This window comes from Macaca fascicularis, chromosome 10 (genome assembly GCF_037993035.2).
Source record: "Macaca fascicularis isolate 582-1 chromosome 10, T2T-MFA8v1.1".
NCBI classification, from domain to species: Eukaryota; Metazoa; Chordata; class Mammalia; order Primates; family Cercopithecidae; genus Macaca; species Macaca fascicularis.
This window is the reverse complement of record NC_088384.1, coordinates 88,857,661-88,872,549: the sequence shown is the minus strand read 5'-3', so window position 1 is coordinate 88,872,549 and position 14,889 is coordinate 88,857,661. Positions and strand designations below refer to the sequence as shown.

The 14,889-nt window shown below is 49.9% G+C and overlaps 1 protein-coding gene across 7 annotated transcripts in view; it reads right to left on the bottom strand.

Moving 5' to 3' along the window:
- The window catches only part of DNMT3B (DNA methyltransferase 3 beta), a 48,774-nt gene that overhangs the window by 19,641 nt on the left and 14,244 nt on the right, over positions 1–14,889 (bottom strand). For 6 of the 7 annotated variants that reach the window (XR_012419240.1, XR_012419241.1, XM_045362745.2 and 3 more), the window contains exons 2-7: positions 10,661–10,808; positions 9,722–9,783; positions 6,150–6,251; positions 3,879–4,004; positions 2,839–3,060; positions 1,789–1,947 (exon numbers count right to left, since the gene is read on the bottom strand). Coding sequence is in view for 4 of the 7 variants with exons in the window: in XM_045362745.2 (XP_045218680.2) it covers positions 1,789–1,947; positions 2,839–3,060; positions 3,879–4,004; positions 6,150–6,251; positions 9,722–9,783; positions 10,661–10,802 (813 nt within the window). In the remaining 3 variants the exon portion in view is untranslated. Of the gene's footprint in view, positions 1–1,788; positions 1,948–2,838; positions 3,061–3,878; positions 4,005–6,149; positions 6,252–9,721; positions 9,784–10,660; positions 10,809–14,889 lie in introns of those variants that run through there. The other variant, XM_074005031.1, reaches the window with a different exon arrangement.

Here is a 14,889-nt window from a genome sequence, read left to right as displayed (position 1 = left end):
CACAGAGAGTGCTCACACTCATGCAAACCTCCATTTTATGTGGGCGTGTGACCACCACCCGGGAGAAAATACCCGGGGGCTCTGGTAGGGTTAAAAAAAACCGCTCCAACACAAGTGCTAGTTCCAGCGCCCAATGGCTCCAATGCAACCCAAACAGCGCACACATGCTGAGCAGGCACTCGCCCAGGCCAGAGCCAGGTCCCATATTGTCATCTCATCCCCTAATGCTGACAGCCCCACACTGCATTGTATTAGCCTCAGACTCTGTCTTGCAAAGTGCGTTTTATGTCTCAATGGGGCAAAGCAATTGCAAACAATCCATCTTCCTTCACTTGACAGAAGTTACTGCTCTCCCGTCCCTGGAAGTAGCTGCCTCACTGCCAGCATGGGCCCAGGACTTGTCCTTCTGCTCCCTCTGCTGGTCACAGCAGCCAACTGCATGCAGAGTCTCTTCTACAAGGGAGACTCCAGACCCAATATATTATTGTAACCCTTGGGAAACTTGAATTCACTCATGGCAAATGGCCCCTGGTCGCTCAATTTGTGGGAAAAACAGAATCTCTGCTTGAGGCTATACATGCACTCTGATGAACAGAATCACAATATGTATTACATATGCAGTTGCAGTCCTCATATAAATGTCATGTTGAAAAACATCACAATATTCACGTGGTAAATAGTGGCATTTGACTTATGTCTGGGAGAGGATTAAGGTACAGTCCTTCCTTCAATCCTGCCTGGCTTGCTGGTGCTGCAACTCCAACTTGCCCAATGACCTTAGGCACCTAACTTAGCCTCTCTCAGGGCTCTGAGGGTGGGACTGATATTTACTTCTAAGAGACCATCACAGGAAAGTTCTGTCTGATTAAAATCTTTGTTGAGGCCAGGCGTGGTGGCTTCTGCCTGTAATCCCAGCACAGGAGGCTGAGGCGGATGGATCATCTGAGGTCAGGAGTTGGAGACCACCCTGGCCAACATGGTGAAACCCAATCTCTACTAAAAATGTAAATATTAGCAGGGCATGGTGGCGGGTGCCTGTAACCCCAGCTACTCAGGAGGCTGAGGTAGGAGAATTGTTTGAACCTGGGAGGCGGAGGTTGCAATGAGCCAAGATCACACCACTGCACTCCAGCCTGGGCAACGGAGCAAGACTCCATCCCCCCCAAAAAAAAAAAAATCTTTGTTGAAAGAGTGTAAAAATCAAAACAGCCTAGTTATGCCCAACATAGTTCTTCCCCAGATAAATTTAATTACCAAGAAAGATTTTAAATGGCTAATATCAATCATGAAGAGACTCTGAAATAACCAATTCTACTAAAAACCCTTTTCATAACTGACACCAGGTGACCCTAAACCCAACTGCAGGCCACCTAAGGATGCCTTTCTCTCCCCATGGCTAAATGACAAGAGGCCATGGCCATGCCTCTGGTCTCTTCCAGGCTTCTCCACTGAACACTTTCGGGTACCTGCTCACATGGCCACTCCTGGCCCCTCAGAGTCCGCACTGGTGGTTCTGCCCCCAAAAGATAAATGTAAGAAATAACATAAAATCAACTGCCCATGGATCCAGAACTTTCTAGCACTTTTGTCCCCTGTATAAGTAGACCCATAAGACACTAAAAATCTGCTGTAGCTGGTTAACACAGGAAGTTTTGTCCTTCCTCCCAGACAGTGTGAAGATACAGGCTCGTGCATCTGCAGAAGGCAATCCCAGGCCTTTGTCTTCAAAGGAAGGAAGGAAGGCACAGCCTCAGGCCTGCAAAGCCCCTTGCCCTTCCCCGGACTCACCTCGGAAAACTTGCCATCGCCAAACCACTGGACCCACCGCATGCCAGACATAGCCTGTCGCTTAGAGGTGGCCTTCCAAGACACCACCATGGCAGGCCACCAGGAGAAGCCCTTGATCTTTCCCCACACGAGGTCCCCTATTCCAAACTCCTTCCCATCCTGGAATAAAAGCCACATGAAGAAATCCCAGTGAGGAGAGGCCATCCTGTCCACTCCACTGTCCCTGAGGGCAACAAAAAGCTTGCCATAAAATACAAGATGTAGCCAGACACTGTGGCTCATGCCTGTAATTCTCAGTACTTTGGGAGACCGAGGCGGGAGGATCGCTTGAGGCCAGGAGTTGGAGACTAGCCCAGGCAACATAGCAAGACTCCATTTCCACAAAAGAATTTATAAAGTAACTGGGCTTTGTGGTGCATGCCTGTAGTCCTACCTACTAAGGAGGCTGAGATAGGAGGATCGCTTGAGGCCAGGAGTTTGAGAGTAGCCTGGGCCCCATAGTGAGATCCCTTCTATACAAGGTAAAATGTAGGAATGGACATAGAAAAAAGGGATCCTAACACATAAATACATACATGTGTAAGTAGTCTTCATGTAGCAATGCTTGAATAAAAGCATAAACAACCTCAATTGGTTAATTAAGCTATGATCCAGACCACTGAATTTATTATACAGACATGAACCTCAGGCAACTGTAGTTCTTAATAGAAGAAAAAGGTATAATATGTACAATATATACAGTATGTACAATCTGATGAACAGAATCACAATATGTATTACGCATGCAGTTGCAGTCCTTATATAAATGTCATGTTGAGAAAAATCACAGTATTCACGTGGTAAATACTGGCATTTGACTTATGTCTGGGAGAGGATTAAGGTAAAGAAAGGACTGTGGTGCATATGGAAGATATTCAGAATTCAAACATGTCAATTATTACAATTACAAAAATTCTAACAACTATTGTCACTCTATGTTACCAACAGTAGCAGGTAACTGGTTTTTCCCCATGTTCAGTCACCCTGGGCAAGAGCCCCTCTCAGCCATACCTGATACTCTGAACTGTCTCCATCTCCACTGTCTGCCTCCACCTGCGGGGACTCCATGCCCTCCTGCTGGCTGTCATGGGCTAGGCGGGCATAGGGGGTACTGCTGCTCTGGGGCGTCACACGTGTGTCCTCTGTGTCATCTGTGAGGTCGATGGTAAGGTAAGAGCTGGCAGGGGACGGACATGGCGTTCCTGCCGATGCTGTTGCCCGCCGTCTCAGGGACTGTGGACAGAAGGACACATAGTTTGGGCCACAGCAAAGGATGTTGGGGACCAACGGCACCCCCATATGCCTCCTAGGCAAAAAGAAAGAGGAAAGACCGAAGTTAAAGAGAACAGAGACTGCTGCAGAAACTTTTCCAGGAACATGTATCCCTTAAGAGGTGGGAGAAGGTCATTATAACTGTCCCAGCGACAGAGACAGAAAGATGACGAAGGCACAAATGATGGGTAATGACGAGGGACTCTTAGAGCCAAGCTCGGAGCAGGTCACTGGTTTCTTTGAGTGTTTACTGTGCATGTGACTATTCTTACAACGAGAGTGAAGTGTTGCCATACCCCCTAGGGTTGCCTCAAGACAGGTGAAGACATTAGGGAGAAGACAGTCCTGGAAGTCAGTGGTTTCTACCTTGTTTCCAAGTTAGAGAAAGAATCAAGTCAACAGGGAAAACTTCCATTCCCAACAGAGGGTCATCTGAGATCAGATCAGGAGAGAAGCCAACAGGCTTACAGGAAGCTTACCCAGGAAAGAAAAGAAAAAGCAAGAACCTGAAAAGCAGTGTGAAAAAAGGACACAGATTATCCACCAGTCACAGACAGTAGTGCAGTGAGTGAGGTCAGTGCATCTGAGATCAGACCAGGAGAGAAGCCAACAGGCTTACGGGAAGCTTACCCAGGAGAGAAAAGAAAAAGCAAGAACCTGAAAAGCAGTGCAAAAAAAGGACACAGATTATCCACCAGCCACAGACAGTAGTGCAGTGAGTGAGGCATATCTCCCAGTTAGAGACTGGGGGCAGGGGTCTGGGCATCTGGGGAACCAACCCTGGTAGCCGGGAACTCCACGGGAGACTCGTCCACATGGTTGCGGCCCTGCCGGCCTCGGGTGGAACGTGGGGAAGGCCTGTGCCTCTCCCGGCTGGAGACACTGTTGTTATTTCGAGTTCGGACCTGGAAGCAAGAGAGGACATGCGCTGGGCCTTAGGTGACTGGAGGCTTGGGGTCTGGCGGGGCCAGGAGGATTAGGCCTTGAGGTGGCCAAGGAGACCTGGTAGCCAGCTTCAGGACAACTGGAAATGAAAAGGTGATAAGGAGGGACTCTGGACTGAGTCCAGCCAGAATTCCCCAGTTCTTAGAATAGAGGTGGTAGGGTGGCCAGCTAGGCTGCCTGACAATTCCCAACAGGTCCTGCTCTGCCTGTCACAGCAGACAGACTTGGCCACCTGAAATGGCACCTGCCAATTGGGATTGAAAAATAAAAATCTGGCCAAGCGCAGTGGCTCATGCCTGTAATCCCAGCACTTTGGGAGGCCAAGGCAGGCAGATCACTTGAGGTCAGAAATTGGAGATCATCCTGGATAAAATGGTGAAACCCCATCTCTACTAAAAATACAAAAATTAGCCAGGCGTGGTTGTGAGTGCCTGTAGTCACAGTTACTCAGGAGACTGAGGCAGGAGAATCACTTGGACCAGGGAGGTGGAGGCTGCAGTGAGCTGATATCACATCACTGCACTCCAGCCTGGGTAATAGTGAGACTGCAGCTCAAAAAAAGAAAAAAAAGAAAAAAACAGAAAGAAAGAAAAATTCATGTTCACTCTAAAACTTTTATGTCAAAGAAGCATAAAGCCAATTACTGGGTTCAGGAAGGCACCAGATCATCAAGGTGGAAGAGAATTCCTTAGGCACTATGTTCATTGTCAAAAATGGCATGAATTTGGTTGTTGCAGAACCTGTGTTCAAATTCTGCATAGAAGAGTTGATGTTTAACCTCGAGTTAGTTGCTGGAATCTTCTCTCATCTCCACAAAGGGGATGATACAGCCCATATCCTGGGAAGGAAGACTGTAACCCACACCTGGGATAGTAACTGTCAGTCTGGTCTCTAAAGGGTTAGGTGACCATAAGCAATAACTGCCTTCCCATTGCCAGACCTCAAAACTTTGAGCCACAAAATCCACCCACAAAAGTGGTGGACTCCCTAGGTCATTAGCAGCTGAGCTGTCCACCCTGAAAACTCTTATCACTCTTGGGCACCTCCAAGAGTGTCACAAGAAAGAACTTAAAAACCACCTGAAAGAAATGGCACATACTGAAAACCTTCCAGCTGGGCACAGTGGCTCATGCTCGAAATCTCAGCACTTTGGGAGGCCAAGGTGGGTGGATCATCTGAGGTCAAGAGTTCGAGACCAGCCTGGCCAACATGGTGAAACTTCATCTCTACTAAAAATAGAAAAATCAGCCAGGCATGGTGGTAGGTGCCTGTAATCCCAGCTACTTGGGAGACTGAGGCAGGAGAATCGCTTGAACCCAGGAGGCAGAGGTTGCAGTGAGCTAAGATCACGCCATCTCACTCCAGCCTGAGCAACAGAGCGAGACTCTATCTTAAAAAAAAGAAGAAAAAAAAAAAAAGAGAAAGAAAAAAGAAAACTTTCCAACAACAGTCCCAGAGCCTTGCCTATATTTTCTAGTTTCTTTTTTTTTTTTTCCTCAGCTCACTACAAGCTCCGCCTCCCAGTTTCCTGGGACTATACAGGCGCCTGCCACCATGCTCGGCTGATTTTTTATGTTTTTAGTAGAGCCAGGATGGTCTTGATCTTCTGACCTTGTGATCCGCCCGCCTTGGCCTCCCAAAGTGCTGGGATTACAGGCACGCCTGGCTATATTTTCTAGTTTCAAAACATTTGGTTGCCACTTTCTCTCTTAAAAGCTCCCCTCGGCCGGGCGCGGTGGCTCAAGCCTGTAATTCCAGCACTTTGGGAGGCCGAGGCGGGCGGATCACAAGGTCAGGAGATCGAGACCACAGTGAAACCCCGTCTCTACTAAAAATACAAAAAATTAGCCGGGCGCGGTGGCGGGCGCCTGTAGTCCCAGCTACTCAGGAGGCTGAGGCAGGAGAATGGCGGGAACCCGGGAGGCGGGGCTTGCAGTGAGCCGAGATCGCGCCACTGCACTCCAGCCTGGGCAACAGCGTGAGACTCTGTCTCAAAAAAAAAAAAAAAAAAAAAAAAAAACCTCCCTTAAGGAGATGGAAGATACTTTTGTTATGCTATGTCAACTGGTGGCTACGAGAGTTTGGCTCAGGGTGTGACTACTTACAGCTGGGCTTTCTGACCGAGTCCTGGTTTCCCGGAAGAGCTTTGGCATCACTGGGGTGTCAGAGCCATCCCCATCTTCCCCGTCGCCATCGCCTGTCAAGTCCTGTATAAGGAAACACGATGAACATGAAGAAGGCCCCAGGGTATCAGCAAGTCAAAGAAACAAGGCAACTGCAATATGCAAGACTGACTGCCTGTGTCTCGCAGGGAGACCGGGTCACTTATCACAACACACCGCATATGGGTGCAGACATAGGCCAACCACGAGAGATGCCCCGGAAGCAATGCCATGAAACCTGCACCATGCCATCAAGGCTTCCTCGTGTAGGTCTCACACCTCACACCAAAACCCAACATAAGCCAAACACAAACGCTGAAGCAGTGAGCAGCTAGGTCTGGCTGGAGTGCTAAGTACTTGCCTTCCCTCACCAACTATGTGGCTTTGAGTCCATTTCTCTCATTTTAAAATTGGAATAACAGTACTTCCCTCACAGCACAACAGGGTTACATCAAGATTCAAATAATATGCCAAGTGTGGTGGCTCATACCTATAATCCCAACACTTTGGGAGGCTGGGGCAGACTGAGGTCGCCTGAGGTCAGAAGTTTGAGACCAGTCTGGCCAAGATGGTGAAACCCCGTCTCTACTAAGAACACAAAAATTAGGCCGGGCGTGTAATCCCAGCACTTTGGGAGGCCGAGACGGGTGGATCACCTGAGGTCAGGAGTTCAAGACCAGCCTGGCCAATATAGCGAAACCCTGTCTCCACTAAAGATAGAAAAATTAGCAGGGCATGGTGGCGTGTGCCTGTAATTCCAGCTACTCATACTACTCATACTCAGGAGGCTGAGGCAGGAGAATCGCTTAAACCTGGGAGGTGGAGGCTGCAGCGAGCCAAGATCGTGACATTGCACTCCAGTGAGACTCTGTCTCAAAACAAAACAAAACAAACAAACAAAAAGAAATGTGTGGCCAAGAGATTTCCCTACTGTTACTGGTAACTAGCTATCAGAAACAAAACAGCAGTGCTGAGCCTCTGATCCTGCAGCTGCCCTAACTCCTCCCAGGGCTTGGATTCCTCACCTTCTCAGTCCCCTCAGTAGGTTGGCCACCACTGAGAATGGAAGCTGAGGGTCAGTTTTCATTGCTCAGGACTTTTTTGACTGACACTGGCTCTGAGCAAAACCAACCCAACTGATAAACTCTACTACGAATAATTAGGAAACAGACGGTGTCAGTAAAGGAAGGAACACAAAACATGATGGGAAAGATCCAATCTTGAAAAAGTAAATGAAGTAGAAAGCTTGATAATGTAGCAAGTCTTAAAAGATATAATTGTTTGAAATTCATTAAAATAAGCTTAGACAAGTTTTTTTCCAGCTTGTAAAAAAATTCCTAGAGCCCACATAATCCTGACATCAAAACTACAGATAGATTTAAAGAAATAAAATCGGCCGGGTGCGGTGGCTCACACTTGTAATCCCAGCACTTTGGGAGGTAGGGACAGGTGGATCACTTGAGGCCAGGAGTTCGAGACCAACCTGGTCAACATGGTGAAACCCCGTCTCTACTAAAAATAGAAAAAAATTGGCTGGGTATGGTGGTACACTGCCTGTAGTCCCAGCTACTCAGGAGCCTGAGGCAGGGGAATCCCTTGAGCCTGGGAGGCGGGAGGTTGCAGTGAGCAGAGATCATGCCACTGCACTCCAGCCCGGGCAACAGACTGGAGTGCAACAAAAATAAATGAATAAAAAAAAAATCCTATACCCATTTCATTCATGAATACACGAATAAAATCAACTTCAAAATGCACCATGACCAAGTTGGACTCATTCCAGGAATAAAAAGACAGTTTGCTGGCCAGGCGCGGTGGCTCAAGCCTGTAATCCCAGCACTTTGGGAGGCCGAGACGGGTGGATCACGAGGTCAGGAGATCGAGACCATCCTGACTAACACGGTGAAACCCCGTTTCTACTAAAAAATACAAAAAACTAGCCGGGCGAAGTGGCGGGCGCCTGTAGTCTCAGCTACTTGGGAGGCTGAGGCAGGAGAATGGCGTGAACCCGGGAGGCGGAGCTTGCAGTGAGCTGAGATCCGGCCACTGCACTCCAGCTTGGGCGACAGAGCGAGACTCCGTCTCAAAAAAAAAAAAAAAAAAAAAAAAAAAAGGACAGTTTGCTATACAGTAGTCTCCCCTTATCCAGGGAGGATACATTCAAGACCCCCCATGGCTGCCTGACACCTTGGAACATGGAACCCTATATGTGCTGTGTTTTTGTCTATATCTACATACCTAGGATAAAGTTTAATTTATAAATTAGGCACAGATTAACAATAATAAAATAGAGCAATTACAATATACTGTTAATAAAAGCCATATGAATGTGGTTTCTCTCTCATACTCTATTCAGGGTTTATCTGTCCTTCCACGGTTTATGACTTGGTGTCTTCCCTCCTCTGCACTTTTATGAATGTAGGTTATATCAGACATCATCTTCTGGAGGAGTCTGGTTTCACTGCAGTTTTGGATGGTTTCCTTTCTCAATCAACTTCAACTCTTCTGAAAATGTAGCAGCAGCTTTTTCATTGGCAAATGCAGCCTCCCCAGTCATTTTTATAGTTTTCAGTAGAAACCTATTCTTGAATCTATGTAACCATCCCTTACTTGAAGTAAATGATTTGGTGTCAGGAGATGCCTTGCTATCTATCAGCTCAATGCTTCCTGGCACAAAGCACTGCTGTCAATCAGAACACATTTCTGTTCATGTCTTCCACCTACAAACTTAATGCCTTTCCCATCTTAGCTACACACTTATCACACAACATGGCTCTAACTTTTGCAGTTTGAGGTGCAACAGTAAAACTAGCATGAATTTATTTTTCCTTCTTCTTCATTTCACGGCTGGAAGATTTTTTCTTACCACGATCTAACAACTTCAGCATATGACGTCTTTCCTTATTGAGAACTTTCACTTTTTCACTGAAAGGAAACACTTCGTGGCTTCTCTTTGGCATAACTGAATTGCCAGCATCATCACTCCTGCACTTTGGGGCCATTATTAAGTAAAACAAGCATTACTTGAACACAAGCACTGTGATACTGCCACTGATCTGATCACGGAGATGGCTACTAGTGACTAACGGGCAGGTGGCACCTAAGCATCATGATGTTGGACAAAGACAGGACTGATCCTGGGCAGGACAGAGCAGGACAGTGCGAGATTCCATCATGCTACCAGAATGGCACTCAATTTAAAATGTATAAATTGCTTATTTCTGGGATTTACCATTTAATATTTTCCATTTAATACTTTCCGACGGCAGCTGACTGCAAGCAACTGAAATCGTGGAAAGCAAAATGACAAATAAGAGGGGACTACCATATGAGAGATTTCTCAATGTAACTGATAGTCCAGATTGAAAAAACAATGCCAAATATATGCAGAAAGCATCTAGCTCGACAACCCTCCATGCATTTGCAGATGCCAGTTTTTATGGGCCTCAGGTTGCCCATGTGATGAAAGCCAACGACAACGTCACTGAGCCCTGAAAAAGGGAGAGCGGAGACCATACCTGCGTGTAGCTTAGCAGACTGGACACCTCCCTCTTGGAGAGTCGCGAGCTTGATCTTCGGCCTGTAGAGGAAACAGCCAGGAGTCTGTTTTGAGGGGGCAGGCACCAGCCCAGGGAACGGCCTTGCTGATACGGGCTGCTCTCCGTGGCGTGGCCTGGGATCTCCCCTACACTATTGTCAGCCACAGGGGTTTGCTCTCAGTCCCTCGGTATCGTTCATCTTCTCCACTGATTTTATTCCTAAGACAACAGAGCCCTGGGCCAGGCACGTGACAGGACCCAAAACAACACTGAAGTTACCAAGAAGGGGAGCCCTCCGATTCCTTCCAGCAGGGTGCTGCCCATCCAGGGACCACTAACTACATTTCCAGGAACAATTCACTGCCTGCCGTGTCAGCCACTTCTCAAGTGCTCCCATGTCGAGTGTGGCTATTGTGGGGAACAATGCAGAAATAGAACCCTTTCACGCCCGCAGGAAGTTCCATGGGATGGCACAGCTGAGAGGACAATGCAGGGCTTTCCAGCCCAGCTGGGGCGGAATCCCAAGTGAGCTGGCTGGAGCTGCTCAGGGCAGGGTGGAAAGGAAGCACACTCCAGACCTCCCCTCCCAACCCCAGCCCACCTCTGAGTGGGGAGAGGGTCCCACTGCAGAAGAGCTCTCCGAGGGCCCATGCTGTCATGACTGGCGGAGAACAGGGAACCATCAACCCTGTGTCACGCTCAGAGTCCCAGTTGAGATGACAGTCTCAAAGGGGAGGCCAAGGGCTGCGGGCAGGCGTGAAGGGCTCAGCCCTGCATCCCTCCTTGCTGGAGCTCTCTTCCCTCCCAGGGAATTGTGGTGGAGGTTGTCAGAGACTCTCCCCAAAGCCTCCAGTGGTCTGCAGTGACCGCTCAATGTGTCAGCGCCTGACACCACCCCAGTCCCCACTGCCCAGCCACCTCTGATCTCCGGGGTGCGGATGGCCTCCAGGATCGGGGGCGAGTCGGAGGACTGGTCGCTGCAGGCCCCATTGACGAGGATCGAGTCTTCCCTCCCGCCGGCGTCCTCCTCTCCGTTGAGATGCCTGGTGTCTCCCTTCATGCTTTCCTGTGGGAGAAGCCAGAACGGGTGGGGTGGAAGGGAAGCAGGGACACGAGAGGGGCAGTGTTCCCCCAGACGCCCCGCCATGGGCTCTATGTTCCCAGGCCAAGGCCCCAGGATGCATTCTTAGGGTGATGCTCTTCCCCAAGCACCCCACCCAGGCTGCCCCCCATAGCCTCCCCCTCACCAAGCTCGGAGGCTCAGGACTTGGTTCCATGTGGACAGGTTGTCCCGAAGGCTCAGACGCCAGCACCCAGGACAGAGGCGGGGGCCAGGGCTGGGGTCTTAGGCTCAGCCTGCTCTGTGCAATTAGCCAGCCCCTTCAAACAATGCCATTTAGGACCTGCCTGCCCCGGCCTGTCTGCCGCCAGCCTCTGTCCCCTCTGGCCCTGGCCCCCTCTCCCTGCTCAGCCTCTGCAGGGGCTCAGGAAGCCAGTGCATTATTTTCCCTCCTGACCCCTTTGTTTGCTCTCTCCCTTCCCCTCAATCTCCAGGTCCTCTTCCCACCCACCCCCTCCTCCCCCACAGAACCGCTTCTCTCCTCTCCATGGCAGCACAAGCCCCGCCTCACCCCATCCTCCAGGGCCCATTGGTCTGCCGGCCTGTCGCTCACTCCCTTACTCCCTCACCAGCTGGGGCTCAGAGTCCCAAGTTCCCAAGGAGGGAAGGATGAAGGAGGCACAGGCAGAAAGCCTGGGGGGAGTTAACTGGAGGGGGACTCCCCAGATCCGTTGCAGGTTCACCCTCACCTCTGGGACTCGGCCTCCCCACTGCTGCCCCTCCTGGTCAGGTAAATCAGCTAACACATAGGGCCAGGGCCAGGGCCACACTGATGGGTTGGCAGGCTGTGTGACCTCTGGGCTGGCCCATTGCCTGCAACGTTGTGGGCACACAGATTTTGTTGGATGCAAGAACCTGTATGTATCTCCCTCTAGGGAGACTGGGGAGCTCACCTTCTAGAAAAAGAAAACTGACACACAGACTAGGTTATTCTCCAAGGTCATATAGCCCATCTAAGAGGTGGGGCCAGGATTAGATAGAGAACAAGTAAAAAACTCCAGTGCACAAATGCCATCTGAAACCGAGTTTTCCAAGTCACTTGCCTTTGCTGTTTGTTCCACCTTTGGTTGGCAAAAATATTACAAAAGCCTAGGGACAATATGAGACCTCCAGGCCCCCATCCCTGAGCCACAAACAGCTCCAGGTCACTCACACCACACCCTTGTGTCCTGGAACCGTGCCTGGGAAAACCTTCCCCAAAAAGCTGCTGCCCATATGCACGGGGTCTCCCAGCCTCTGGGCTCCATCGTGGAGACATACCAGCGCCTGCCAGACAACCCGTGCTAGCCTCGCAGTTTATCTTCTATCCATCCATCCATCCATCCATCCATCCATCCATCCATCCATCTATCTTAGAGACAGGGTCTCACTCAGTCACCCAGGCTGGAGTGCAGTGGTGTGATCACGGCTCCCTGCAGGCTAGAACTCCCAGGGCTTGAGTGATCCTCCAGCTGGGCCCACAGGTGTGTGCCACCATGTGCGGCTAATTTTCTGTAGAAACAGAGCCTGGCTACATTGCCCAGGCTGGCCTCAAACTCCTGACCTCATGGGATCCTCCTACCTCGGCATCTCAAACCAGGGTACCTTCTAGAAGCCACACCTTGTATTGCTGGCTCCGAGCTGCACTGGCGCCACTGGCACTGCCCACCAGGGGGCGCCGTGGAGCCCAGTCTGATGTGCCCAGTGGCGGCAGAGGTGCAATTTGTGGTGGGTGCACCTGCCCATTGCATGGGGCAACTGGACCTCTGCTGCTACTCCCCATGTGGCCCAGAAGCCACACAGGCTACAGTACCATCACCTGAGAGCTGGTCGGAATAACTGTTGGAACTGGGAGCTGCTGAAGAAATCTCAGGCACTAAGCTAGATGTCCTGAAGCAGGATTTTCTTTTTTTTTTTTTGAGACGGAGTCTCCCTGTCGCCAGGCTGGAGTGCAGTGGTGCAATCTCGGCTCACTGCAACCTCTGTTGAGAGTTCAAGCGATTCTCCTGCCTCAGCCTCCTGAGTAGCTGGGATTACAGGCATGAGCCACCACACCCAGCTAATTTTTGTATTTTTAGTAGAGACGGGGTTTCACCATGTTGGCCAGGATGGTCTCGATCTCTTGTCCTCGTGATCTGCCCACCTCAGCCTCCCAAAGTGCTGGGATTACGGGCATGAGCCACTGCGCCCAGCCTGAAGCAGGATTTTCACAAGACATTTTAACACACACAAGTCATGCCTGGGTGATTAATATGCATATTAAAGCAGCATTGTTCAGATTATAAATATGTGTGCTGAAACACAGCACATAGGCTTTCTGTGTCTCACATGATCCAGGATGTGTGCCAGCACATGTCAAGGAATTTCCCCCAACCCCCAAGGACAGGGGATATGCCTGAGTCAGACCAATCAGCTGCTTCTCAGCCCTTTTTCTCCCAAGCCCTGACCCGGAAGAACAGGCTGGCTGACCTATGGCCAGTTCCTACGAGATGAAGCGACCAGAATCCCAGGGAAGCTGCTGGAGTATCCTTTCAGAATAATCATTACTTTCAAGCATTTCACCTCAGGCCAAACCAGCCAACTAAGTAACCTAGTGGGCCTGGCATAGAGTAGGAGGTGGGGCTCCCTGGTGTACCTGGTGTCTCCAGGAGGGTCCACCACCCCAAAGTGCTCTGGGGGGAAGACACACAGGGTTTGTTTGTGGCCAGGAGCTGGTGGCAAACCAGAGGCCTGGACTAAAGGATGTGACCTCCTTCGCCTTCATCCAGGACCCAGGGTTCTAATGTGTGCTGGGTTTCGCAGGCAACATTGAAACCCAGTCCTCAGACAGCCCCTAACTGGGTCAACAAGAAGCCAGACAGGAGTCTCACCTCCTAGACAGACCCAGGTTGACAATGATTAACCACCCTGGGACTTCCCCCAGGGCCTCAGCAGTGCCAACTAGTCACCAGCCTACCCGACGTGTGGGCAGCACGCCTTCTAAAACCCGTATCTCAACATTCAGGAAAAGTCTCAAGCCCCTAGAACAAGACCTGTGGGTACTGGAGAGAGAGTCCAGGAAGAAAACCCACAATAAATGGCACCAGCTACCTGGGTGCCCCCCAGGAGCAAGCTGAGCACTTAAATACACTTTCTTCTCGTTGCATAATTCAATGTGATTTCATTTAAAATTCCTTCTGTTTTTATCACGACCCTACGTTTGTAGTGAAATTAACCACCCTCATTGCCTTATAGCCACAGCTGTGTAGACAGCATACACCAACTTCAGAACCTGCACCCGTGACTAAAAGATGCCCAGCTCAGCCGGGCACAGTGGCTGAAGCCTGTAATCCCAGCACTTTGGGAAGCCGAGACAGGCGGATCACGAGGTCAGGAGATCGAGACCATCCTGGCTAACACGGTGAAACCCTGTCTCTACTAAAAAATACAAAAAACTAGCCAGGCGAGGTGGCGGGCGCCTGTAGTCCCAGCTACTCGGGAGGCTGAGGCAGGAGAATGGCGTAAACCCGGGAGGCCGAGCTTGCAGTGAGCTGAGATCTGGCCACTGCACTCCAGCCCTCCAGCCCCGGCAACAGACTCCGTCTCAAAAAATAAAAAAAAAAAAAAAAGATGCCCAGCTCAGTTCCTCCCCCACCCCGCTTTAGTCTACACGCAGGCCAAGACAATCTAGCCTTGAGGCATGTGCTGCTGTGTTCTCTTAGCCTGGAAGCCCTCCCGACTCCCTACACCTCCTGCTTCCTTTCTCAGACCTCAACACCCACAGCTCAAAATCCAGGAATAAAAGCTTCTCTCCCAGGCCTTTCCTCCCACATACATAAATACATAAGAATCCCCCCTAATAATAAGGTCATCTTTTTTTCAGTGCTTACTATTTGTCAGGCACTGTTTTGGCTTTACCCATCTTAACTCATTTAATCTTTAAATGTGGTGAGTACTGTTATTCCTGTTTTGCAGACGGAGAAACCCGAGACAAAGACTGACATACTACCTCCTTGATCAATATACAGGGAAGGTAAATAACATACAAATTTAACTACATGTTCTTAGA